The sequence below is a fragment of the Trichechus manatus genome, unplaced genomic scaffold (genome assembly GCF_000243295.1).
Source record: "Trichechus manatus latirostris isolate Lorelei unplaced genomic scaffold, TriManLat1.0 scaffold00056, whole genome shotgun sequence".
Taxonomy (NCBI): domain Eukaryota; kingdom Metazoa; phylum Chordata; class Mammalia; order Sirenia; family Trichechidae; genus Trichechus; species Trichechus manatus.
The window spans coordinates 6,589,738-6,602,253 of NW_004443992.1; the positions used below are offsets into that span (position 1 = coordinate 6,589,738).

The following is a 12,516-nucleotide window of genomic DNA, read 5'->3' on the forward strand; positions in this document are numbered from 1 at the left end:
AATCAGTGAAGGCAAGAGGCATCCAAGGCAAAGGGTGAACAGCCAGTGTAGCGAGTATCTCACCTGGGGAGTTCGGGAGGAACTGGGACTGCTAGAGGCCGACGAGACCATGCTCACGTTGGGGTTCATGCTCCGCTCTCTCTCGTCCTGGTATATGCGATCCCGCTCCACTTCCGGCAGATTGAGAAAATTCTGCATAGCCCTCAGGTTTACTAAAAGAGACTGAGAGGCTGTCCGAGGGTCTTCTTCCTTACGCAGAATCTCAGACAACAATCCCTGATTAATTTTAAAAAGGAGGAAAAAAAAAAAAGGCCAAGTCATATCTGCATAGATATGCATGTGATTTCCATCTTCCACCCCACCTCCCTTTGTTTGCTGTAACCAGCCGTGCTGTGATGTCCAGAACCTCAGTCTAATTCCTTAGGGTTCTCCAGCAGGAAGATTTGGTGGGAATGTACTTGCCTTCTGGGGGCTGTGCCTTATTTGGGGACGGTTCTATTCTGACACTTTATCAGCACTACAGAGATGCCAACTAGCAAGGTAGGCGCTGGGGAAGAATTGTGAAACTGCAATTACCACCAGGTGCCTCCTACAAGTATTTCTGGAACTGTTAGAACTCTCTCTGCTTGAAACTGGGAACACTTGTCAGTCCTGCTCAGCTTTACAAATCTGCCAAGTTTGGTAAATTTAGTTCCGACATTTAAACAGCATGGGAGATTTACATCGATTTAAAAAAAAAAAGTTTGGCTGAGTTTCTGCGTGACCGGCCACTGTCTTTCAATGTAGACGTATCTTACAGCAAAAAAAAAAAAAAAAAGACACAAAGCAAATGGCTAGAACTCATGTAAACCCTCTGATAACTTCTTGATCCATACACAAACCATAGGTGTCCTTGCATATGTACTGGAGAGCACCCAAACCTTCTTACAAAATGCCCTCTTGGGAGAAGCTCTAATCTCAGCACTATAGCAAAGCAAATGTAGTCACATCCGGTGAGGGGCTGGAGCACACCATACCTAAAGTGTGCACAGAATGCCATAATAGGCTCAGATACTTTCTGAATGTGTAGCCCATCCAAATAGAAAGCTTTAAAATGGAAATTAGTGTTTGCATGTACTCTGATGACAGAGAATATGCAAAGAAAGGGTGAAAACTGCTGAGCCTGAAGAAAAGTAATATGGATTCAAGAAACGGGCTGGAGATCTGAGTTGGAACATTCCAGTACTTTGGGCAGAAGCAGATGCATTTCCATTCTGCACACTTGTTAGATATCGCAGGGAGGCTCGCTTTACACTCCCAGCTAATATCGCTCTCACACCACTATGAGATGCAAGCCTAAGATTATCTCCTAGGACGAGCTGAAATCTTGACCTTGCATCTTAGAACAATGGGGCAATTCCAAATCATGAAAGTCCACTTCTATGAACAGCAATAAAGTGGTACAGACACAAAAGATGTTTCTATTGAGGAGAAAATTAATGCAAAGGAAACTCTATCAGATTTCTATAATATGATTTAAATATGAGAAGACACTGGATGCAAAAAGAATATACCATCTCTAGTTGGCAGGATAAGGTAGACAATTTTTTAAATAAAGTGATATATTGCAACACAGTGAAACAAATGCCATTTATAGGAATGTGCATCACACAATCCTCAACACTCCAGGGAGGTAACCATCACTCAAAACATTCCGTAAGACAATTTTACTATAAGGAACCTACAAGTTGTATGCCATCTGATAGTTCTGCGACTTGGATGTTATGCTACTTTGATTAGAGAAGTCCTAACTAATACTTGGTAGAAGCACATATATAAGCACTGCTAGAGAGGGCTGGATAAGTGTGTATGTGCGTGTGTGTGTGTATGTGCGTGTGTGTGTGTGTGTGTATGTGCGCGTGTGTGTGTATGTGCGTGTGTGTGTGTGTTTCACATAGGAATGTCAGGATGGGAATAAGAATATCCTACTGATAAACAGATTTAAGAAACTCCACATTTCTTGTCACACTTTTAGAAGCAACAAGTGAGACACCTGTTTTCCAGAAAATGTTATACCATCTAGGTACTGGTTCTCTTTCTGAAATTAAAATTGGTTCTGCCTTAAGCTAACCTACATTCCACTTCCACTAAGCAACCTGAAATATTCAAAATGGGTTGTTTTGTTTCAAAGATAAAAATCTCCAAATTAATATGTACAGAAGCAATAAAGAAATGGATTTAAATCATTACCAATTTCCCATAGCAATAAGACACTAAGATTGATATTTTCAGAACCTTCTTTAATGGTGAACCCTACACACAAAGAATGAGTCTTTCTTCCTTTCTCCTTCCTTCCTTCCTTTCTTGTAAGTAACTTTAGTATTTTAATATATCTCAGACTATTAAAATACAGACGAGTTTTAGGGTCTACATGGATATATTTTTATGATATATATTATTAGATTATATTTAACTCAAAGAAAAATTCTGTAAACTTATTCTTCCTTCATGAAATACTTATCACGAGTTATAGATTACAGCAAAAATCTTGCCTAGAAAATAATGAAACAATAAAAACTATTGTTCTAATGGACCTCAGCTGAAAATATAAGCTTGTTGGTTCCTAATCAGTAAAAGTCATTCAGAAGCATAGAGTGTTTTAAATCATTTCTTGTTTGATTTGGTGTTCTTTATTTTCCTTTTTTTGGTCCACTTTGAAATTGTATAGTTTGTTTCTCTGCATTTTTTACATGTTGAATAGCCATATATGAAATTAATCTATCTCCAAGAAAAATGAAGAAAAAACATCCTTGAAAATGACTGCTCATCAGCATAATTTTTTTTAATGAATAAGACACAGTATTTGGGGCTGGTAGGATATACTGCTGCTGCCTCTGGCTCATTTGCCTAATTGAAGATAAAGTCTCAAACCAACAAGGTGGCCAGCACCGTCTCCATTTATTGCCCCAGGGAATTAGAACATTGTTCTAAATTATTTACTTATACTCTCATCTGTGGAGCTTATGGTCCCAAAGCGAATTCTTTTCACCTCAGACATTTTCAATAACAAGTGGCTAACTGGTAGCACAAAAAGAGTTTCAGTTATCTTGCTGAGACTCTTTTCTTTGTGGTTATTTATGTGCTTTCAAGTATTTAAACTGGGATTTGGAAAAAAAAAAAATGTGGTCCAAATTCCTCACGCTCATAAATGTAAAGTGAGTTTAGTTAGTTAGCTGAAGAATCATCAGATGGGAAAAATCAGAAGAAAATCGACAGCATGACTTACATATGCCACAAATCACCCCATCTAATTATCAAGATAAGTAAATGTTTATCATATGGAAACTGTCTCGAATAGAACATAAATTAATAATTTATCTCACATAAATATTTCTAAAGCCCTTGCTACTATGTTGGCTGGCATTTTAATTATCAACCAGCCAGGCAGGAAGTGTCACTTGGACATTGCCATTATGCAGCCTCAGATATAAAAAATGTGGCACCGCACCTGGGCACCGAGAAAAGGTGTACTTTTCTGAAAAGAAGAGTCATGAATATTGAGAATGTATAAATAGAAGGAAATTAATAAATTAACCAGGATATTGCTTACTAAACTTTCATATCAGTAATCATATTAAAACATACCGCACATAGTGAATAAAGTGGTCATTAAGTATTTTTCTCATCAAAGGCAACAGAGCCTTCTCAAGGGACAGATTATAACAATTCTCTCCACGGTGTTAGCTGAGGTTATGTAAGACCAGGAAACATGTTGACTGAAAGGAGTAGAAGGAACATCTGCACAGACTAGAAAGATACCCAGCAAAACAGCTCTTGGGTTACAAGGCATGAAAAAAAGGAGAAGGTAGTCAGACAAACAGAACTTCTAACTAGCCCTTTCCCTAGACTATTAATAGTATTTATTTTATAAGCATCATACTATTTCCAGCATCAGCAAAGAATACATGAGTCTAGCAGAACACTCAATAAAGCAATTTAAAGTACATTTTTGAATCTGCCGGTTTCTGTCAATGAGCTTTCTTATTTTTGTTGTTATGGCTTCCAAATTTCTTCAACAATTTATATAGTTTGCCATAAACTGTTAGTGTGCACAATATCCACTTATAGTTATAAATGTCTGAGAAACATTACCGTGGCTGGCTCTATAAAATTTACTTCCAAGTTTATGCAAGAGCCCTTGAGGCCTTGTCTGGAACGGGTGAGAAATTCTACCTTTGATGCGCCAAATCTACCATCCTTTAAGAAACACTGAGCCTGCGTCCCTCGGAGCCCCTTAGGCCACTCCAGAGCTGATAGCAATGGTTGAGGTCATTACTGACTAGAGTTTAGCAGATCTCCACTCTTTATGGCTCTCAGACCTTTGGTAACTCTCTAGGATTGAGTTATATGTCCCATTGGTTATCTAGGAAATTCCCAGACTCAATATACCTATCTCGCCTTCCATGCAGGAAGACTGGGTTTGATTCTCAACCAATGCATCTCAGGTGCAGCCACCACCCATACGTCAGTGGCAGCTCGTTGGATGCTGTGATGCTGAACAGGTTTCAGCAGAGCTTCCAGACTAAGACAGACTAGGAAGAAACACATGGCAATCTACTTCCGAAAATCAGCCAGTGAAAACCCCATGGATCACAATGGCACAATCCACAACTTATCATGGGCATGGCACAGGACTGGGTAGCGTTTAGTTCCGTTGTGCATGGGGCTGCCATTAGTCGGAGCCAACTCCACAGCAGGTAACAACATTACCAAACGAATGACAGATTGGTTCATTAATTCATTTCTTATTGATGACTGACACAAAGCTCAGAGGATGAAAAGATAAATAAGAGACAGATTCATCTCCCAAGGGGTTTACCATCTGATGAGACACAGAAGGTTTTATGGCAAGAACCACAGTAGTACAATGTAAAAGAGGTCAAGTATCATAGAACCAGTGTCACCTCGGTTCAAAGGAGGGAGAAAATACGTCCAATTGCAGGACTCAGCAAAAGTTTTTTGGAAGAGGTAGTATTTAACTTGGCTGAGACTTGAAAGATAGATAGAGTTCAATATAGAAATAATGATGAGACGGGGGAGGGGAGGAAGGATTGGGCAGTATTAGAACATGTGAAGAAAACGAAAGCTCATGCCTAACCCATAATAAAAAATCCTTAATAAAAGATTTTTTAAAAAAGTACTAAAAATGATAAAGTGGTAGAAGACATTTTGAAATGAAAATAATACAGTCCATATTAATATAATTCTGAACCACTGGAGTATATGAAACTAACCAGCAAGCATTATCCCCCAAAATGAAGTGATAGTAGATAATCTGTTCAGCCTTTTTGTCACCTGCAACAAATTAGGCTTTCAATATGCAAAACATCTTCCTTCCAGAAAAACAAATGATCATGATTCCATTTAATTGTAATTTAATGAGGCATAATTTATTTTTTAAAGTGATATACACCAGGTGTGTACTGAGGAAACTGGCCCAGCCAAACCCCAGCGCTTCTCTTTGGAAAAAGTCTCAAACGAGCTGGAAACCGTTTTCATTTCTTTAAATTATGTTTCTGTTTGTGGCAGTTAAAGTGGGAGGTAAAAAGGGTAACTTTTCAGTGGTCACACATTTATTATAACATGTATCTTTGAAGTAACTCAATCCAATAAATACTTATTTACTATATAAAGAGAATATTTTGAACGTGTTGGGTTCCAATCTGCACAAAGGTAATACTAGAATGTCATATAAACCCCAGAGGTTACTTGTATGAACTCCTGATTGCTATGCTAAAAGAAAAATCATATTCTTGACACTTCTTTAGAAACATTTAGGCTATTTTAGAGAAAATAAACCCTATTCCCTAATAACGGATTTACATTACTGATTAGGTGATACATAAACAAATTATGTGGTTGTTGTTAGCTGCCATTGGGTTGACCCCCAATTCATGACAACCCTATGTGTTACAGAGTAGAACTCCATAGGGTTTTCTTGACTGTAATCTTTATGCAAGCAGTTTACCAGTCCTTAATTCCGCGGAGCCACTGGGTGGGTTTGAACCACCAACCTTTAGGTTGGCAGCCGACTGCAAACCATCTGCATCACCCAGTCTCCTTTGAACAAATTACATAAGGTATTTAATGACAGTCCTCTTCAGAAATAAATTTCCATCTCCTTAAAGATGTACAATTCAATAGCATATTTAGTTTTTAATAGAAACAAATGGTGCTAGAATCAATCAGCAAGGTTAAAAAAAATCATAGATCCTCTCATCTTACCGATTAAAATCACAGAAGGTCAGTGCTGGAAGGGGCCTTGGTGCTCCTACCAGCCAAGCCTCCATCCTGCCCCAAGCATGACCTACCTATCACATACTTCACTTGAAATTACTTTCAGTGAAGGCAAAAAAAAAAAAAAGTTTTCTCCAAAGGTACTCATCGTGTTTCACTACGCCCTTTTGCATGCTTATGTCAGTTAACTAACACACCATTCTGGGTCCAGCCAAAAACTAGAATCCTCACAAGAAAGCCAGGTAATACCAAATTCCTGGCCTAATCACACAGTGAACTCTTAAATTTCAGTGGTTAATCCAGGGTGAGTTGAAGCAGTGAAAACAGTTGCATGACTGTAGAAGGTGCTGACACCCTACCATCAGAAAGCTGACCTGATAAAATCCTTTTCTCCTAATCTCCAGTCTCATTTCCGTCTGTATGCTCCTGAGAGCATTTTCTCCTCTGCTAACAAATATAAAGAGGTTTCCCTGGGTCCTATATTCATAATCTACAACCCTACTATGAACCCGCCTGCTGAAATTCATTTGTGTAATGCTAAAAATACTCACACCCCCCCACACTCCCCAGCGCATTGCTTAGCCATGAAGCCAGAGTCCTTAGTCTCATTTGAATAAAAGGTATACAGGGCACAACAATGACAATTTGATTTTTATTATTAAAAATGATGTGTTAAATCCTCAAAGAAAATGTTGTTATTGCATTAGTTTAATAAAAGCTCTCTTTTATTACAATATTTCTTTATTAGGAAAGACATCCTATGCATGTGGCATTTTTGTAGGATGGGGGTGGATAGAATTGAGCATCTAAGGGAATTAATGTACTTTGCAAATATAAATGCATATACAAAAGTAACATTAGCAGACAAATGCTGTTACTGTAGAGATTTATGCTGGAAAGCTCTGTCTATATATGTGTGTATATACATATATATATATATACACACACACACTCTGTGTACATCTAAATATATACATGTTGCGCTTAGTGGCTAGCTGGGAATATGGGAAAATAGGGCTCTACGAAGGTACTGAATGTAGTTTTTTTTTATTTCTGAGGAGTGGGAGTCATATCTTTGCAGGACAGCCAGGAGCAGGCCCTAGTAGGCCACATACTGAAAGCCTGACTCGCACTATACTAAAGATCTTTTCATTCAGCCTATTGAAAACAATTAAGATAACTGAAACTGAAATTTTGGGTCACGCAAACACCACTTTAGAACAAATATTCCATGTACCCAAAATCTGCAATTTATTAAATGGAGCACTTCCCTCGCAGACAGCTTTCTTTCTGGTGCATATAAGAAAACGTCAATTGTCCTACCTGACACGTAAGAATACAGTGAGCATGGAACATACAGCAAGTGGGTGCAACAGAACATCCTTGAAACTAAAGCAGTCTGAGCACTCTTAACTGCAGTACCTACGTCCAAGCTACATCTGAACACGTACAATGGAGTAACTTAGCCAAAAACAGACTCCTGGCAACTTTACTATTTTTTACTTAGGAGCCCTGGTTGAGCAGTGGTTAAGCATTTGGCTGCTAAGCAAGAGGTAGGCAGTCCGAATCCACCAGCTGCTCCTTGGAAACCCCATGGGGCAGTTCTTCTCTGTCCTATAGGGCTGCTATGAGTTGGCATCAACTCAACGGCAATGGTTGTTTGTTTTGTGTTTAATCTATGCAACGATAGACCCAAGTACATAAATAGCTCTGTCTCATGTTCCCCCATATCTCTTCCCCTCCTTGTCTTTAGAAAGTCTTAGAGACTGGAATGGGGGCTACATACAATCCAAGACAAAATTTTCTAAACACATTAGCACCAAAAAGCAAACAGAGAACTGAACGGGTTCCCTTTGGCAACATTTTACCAGTGGTGTTCTCAGCTCTGGGCACATACGTGGTTTCTACTAACACCTCAAGTACCTGGCACCATGACTATTTCATTCACAAAGTTTGGGCCACCGTTATTCCTAGTTTCCACGAGTGTTCAGTGTAACAACTGTTGGCAATCTGCCCCCAAAATTTACTAGCTTTGGCTATTTTGTCAAATAATTGGCAAAAATAGCACTTTCCAAAAACAAAATGAAACAAACCAAAAGAATTACTTTTATTGAATATTTATATCTCAAATGTATCAGATGCATTCACATATAAGGAGTAAAGCAGTCTATTCACATACACGTTGGCTCTGTCCTAAAATAACTACAAAACATTATTCTCTCCTGCCTAAATATTTCTGCATTAATTTCAATCATCTACAGGGTCAAAGACATCTGTTCTTCCACAGCACCTGGGACACATTGCAGTACTTATTATATACCACAGTGGGGGTGCTAATTTGAAAGACTGTTTATTCCTTGTACCTCCTTTAAGAAGGGGTTGTGACTTTCATCTCCCTCTCTGTGACAGCAGAAACAATTCAGAATAAAGTGGTTATGAAGTGAGTTCTGAAGTTAGACTTTCTAGGTTCAAAACTGACCTCCAATTGGACAAGGATTAATTAATTTCCCTATGCCACAGTTTCTTTACCTATAAAATGGAGTCCCTGGGTGATGCAAACCATTAACACCTTTGGCTGCTAACTGAAAGGTTGGAGGTTCGAGTCCACCCAGAGGCCCCTCGGAAGAAAGGCCTGATGATCTATTTCTGAAAAGTCAGCCACTGAAAACCCTATGGAGTACAGTTCTACTCTAGCACATGTCGGGTGATCATGAGGTGGAATCGACTTGACAGCAACCAGTTTAAAATTGAGATATAATTCTCCTTCCCTCACAGGGCTCCGTAAAGAGCTTACAATAGTACCTGAACATACTAAGTGTTCAATAAATGCTAGCCATCATTACAATGCCTACCATAGTTTCCGCATGCTTAATATTTGTTAAATAAATAAATACAGAACTAACATCAAAGTACAACTCTCATTTTAAATTTGCAAATTTATATATTCAAGATACTCCACTTACATTTTGTTAAAATGTCTCCCCATACAGAAAGCAGAAAATACAAAGAATAACTTTTAGGAAGTGGAATAATTAAAATTCTTTGGAACAGAGGAGGGTATAAAGAAAAATCTAAAAAGTTATACAGTGAAATGACCATATGGATATTCAGGGAAAACACTAAACTAAGATATTCATTTTATACTTCAGAAAAGGAAAAACTGTTTTAAAAAAACAAAAAAGCTTCTCTTCCTTAAGTAACTTTGCAGTAATTTAAAATAAGCCTTCATCTGTGCCATTGTTTAAACATGGATCACAATTATTACTGGATTATAAAACTGATTTATCAAATCATAATCAGGTTTTTTATGATGAAACAGAATAAATTAGAAAATATCAGAGTGATTCATACATGGTAAAGGTATTGTTTCCTGAAGGTTGTGCTTCGGAAATATAGAGATAAAGACAAAGGTGGAAATGAGACAGAACTAGAGATATATGTGTGTGTGTCTGTGTATATGTGTGTGTGTGAATACCAACTCATGATGTAAAAAAAAAATTCTTACTGGGTGGTGCAGTCAGAGAAGTTTGAAAGTAAATACTGTAGTCCATAGTGTAATTTTAGGCACAAAAGTTGTAGACAGAATTTAAACAATATTGTAATTTCCCATCGACTTTCAAATTAATTCAACTATATTTTTCTCACAGCATTTGTGGACTTTAGACTCAATTCCCTTTATTTGAACAAACACGCATTTAACCCCAGGCCAAGTGGTCATCATTTAATCAACAGCCATAAAAGGAACACTCCTTGTGTATGATTTTGGTTTTTTGTATTGTTTTGTTTTTTTTTCCATTACTTTGTTTTAAATAAGCAATGCTGAAGAGTATATAAATAATGGTATCTAAAGCTAGTATTTCTTTGTTTTTCTATTATAAAAAATACTACGTTAATTATGAAACATCACCCAAGATGTGGGGAGACTAGTTCAGTAGTAAAACAGTATGCCTTTACATTAACTGTGAAGGTCTCTCCTGAGACTGACTCACTAGAGGAGAAATAAAGTCTTTACTGGGGACAGGGACACCTACCTCTGTAAAATGAGTTTACCACTGCTTGTTAGAAAATGGTGACAAAAGAGTATAACCATCAACAAAAGAGAATCGTTCATTAGTAAAACAAAGAAACCTGAATTTTCTATAATTAGTCCAATAACTGTACAACCAGAATGCTCCTTAGAAGCAAGGATGGTGAGACTATGTCTTACATACTTTGGACATGTTGTCAGGAGGGCTCAGTCCCTGGAGAAGGACATCATGCTTGGTAAAGTACAGGGTCAGCAGGAAGACCCTCAATGAGATGAACTGACATAGAGGCTGCAACAATGGGCTCAAGCATAACAACGATTGTGAGCATGGTGCAGGACCGGGCAGTGTTTGCTTCTGTGGTACATAGGGTCGCTATGAGTTGGAACCAACATGACGGCACTCAACAACAACAACAAGTCCAGTAAATTTTTAAGGACTTTTCATATTGGTCAAGGATGAAAGGTTATCATATTTGTTCCCTCTGATTCTTTGGTTTTTCCAGTATGAGTTTTTAAAGGAGGAGAAAAAGTCTTTATATTTTCTTTTGCACTCTATTTTGTATTTCAAATAGATTTAGCAATAGGAAACCCAAACCCATTGCTGGTGAGTCAATTCCGATTCACAGTAATCCTATAGGACAGAGTAGGATTGCCACCACAGGGTTAACAAGGCTGTGATCTTTACAGAAGCAGACTGACACATCTTTTTCTTGTGGAGCAACTTGCTGGGTTCAAACCATCAACCTTTCCGTCAGCAGCTGAGTGTTTAACCACTGTGCCACCAGAGCTCCTTTTAGAAACAGGAGAGAGAGTAACATGTGAATGACCAACAGTAGCTGAGTCAAACTTCTCTTTAACCAGAGCACTAACAATGCCAGCTTCTCCCTCCAGGCTGTTTAGATTTGCCTTTTAACCTAACCAATCCAGGTTTTTTTGTGCTGAGAGTACCTAAAAGGTGCTAATTGAGGAGAGTTTTTGTACATATAGTGAGACCACTATTTAGAGGGGCACCCTCAAGCCATCAGTTGGCAGTAGACACTGCTATCCTGGGAGATATTAATATTATTACAATCTTTAAATCTATGAATTCAAGCCAGTGATTCTGAAATGAAAGATTGCTTATTTTATGAAGCAAGCAGGGCCATCTCTTCCTACTTTATTAATTTAATGTTCTGAAATCAAAAGAGGGTATATTATTTACCTCAAAACCCAATAAAATGTTCATGTCTGATCTGCGGCATTTCATATTTACAGCCCTTCTTTCAGTGAGTGGACTTCCTTTTTCTCACAGGTTTCCTTGTTATTTTATAACCAGTTCACTGGACCATGGAGTGCAGACACCTGGATTTACATTGTGTTCTGTTACTGTATGGCTTGCTAAGAGCCTGTATCTCTATTGGATACCGACGACTGAGACCAGATGCTAGCAGGGAAAGAATTCTGAATCTCTTGGAAGTCAAGTTTTCTAGAAATATAAGCTGTGCGTGTAATTAAATTATGCCTATCTCTGGCTAACAATACATAGAATTCAAACACAGGAGTTAAAAGAGAAGTTTCTTTTACATCCACCCCCACCTCCCCCCCACCACCACCAAAAAAAAAGACTAGTCATGCACTGAGGCTCAGACCCCCAAATATTTTGGTTGCCAAGATTTTCATTTTGCTGCTACACGCATCTCTTTCTCACTGTGCTACTTCAAAATGTTTATCAAGTCCTTGGACGTTTTAAACCTCAACAATATAGGGTGTTCATACACTATAAGCACTGTGTCAATAAAGCATAGAAGCAAAATCCATGTCATTTCACACAAAGACATTTCCATTTCCAGTCATTGGTTGGCCTTACTGCCAACTTTCCAATCATTCAACTAATTTTCCAATCCATTGAAAATATTCTCCAATTGCTGAGTGACTTCCTAAATTTCACTGATGATCCCAGCCTTACATTTCTTTACTGGGTGTGGCTTTGTTAAATAAATAGTGTTTTGGTTTTTTTTGTTTTGTCTTGTTTATAAAATCTCATTTTAAAAAAATGTAGTCAAATGAGGACAGGCCAACTAAATGGGTTCCCAAAGGATCTTTAAAATCTTCGCTATCACACTCCCCTTGAGAACGGGAACCAGACAAGGATGCCCTTTATCACCACTCTTATTCAACATTGTGCTGGAGGTCCTAGCCAGAGCAATTAGGCTAGAAAAAGAAAGAAAGGGCAT

The 12,516-nt window shown here is 38.1% G+C and overlaps 1 protein-coding gene across 3 annotated transcripts in view; it reads right to left on the reverse strand.

Annotated features, from left to right (window-relative positions):
- The window catches only part of SATB2 (SATB homeobox 2), a 204,823-nt gene that overhangs the window by 58,049 nt on the left and 134,258 nt on the right, over nucleotides 1–12,516 (reverse strand). For all 3 annotated transcript variants that reach the window (XM_004378197.2, XM_004378196.1, XM_004378198.1), the window contains one exon: nucleotides 64–276. In XM_004378197.2, the coding sequence (XP_004378254.1) occupies nucleotides 64–276 (213 nt within the window). The remainder of the gene's footprint in view (nucleotides 1–63; nucleotides 277–12,516) is intronic.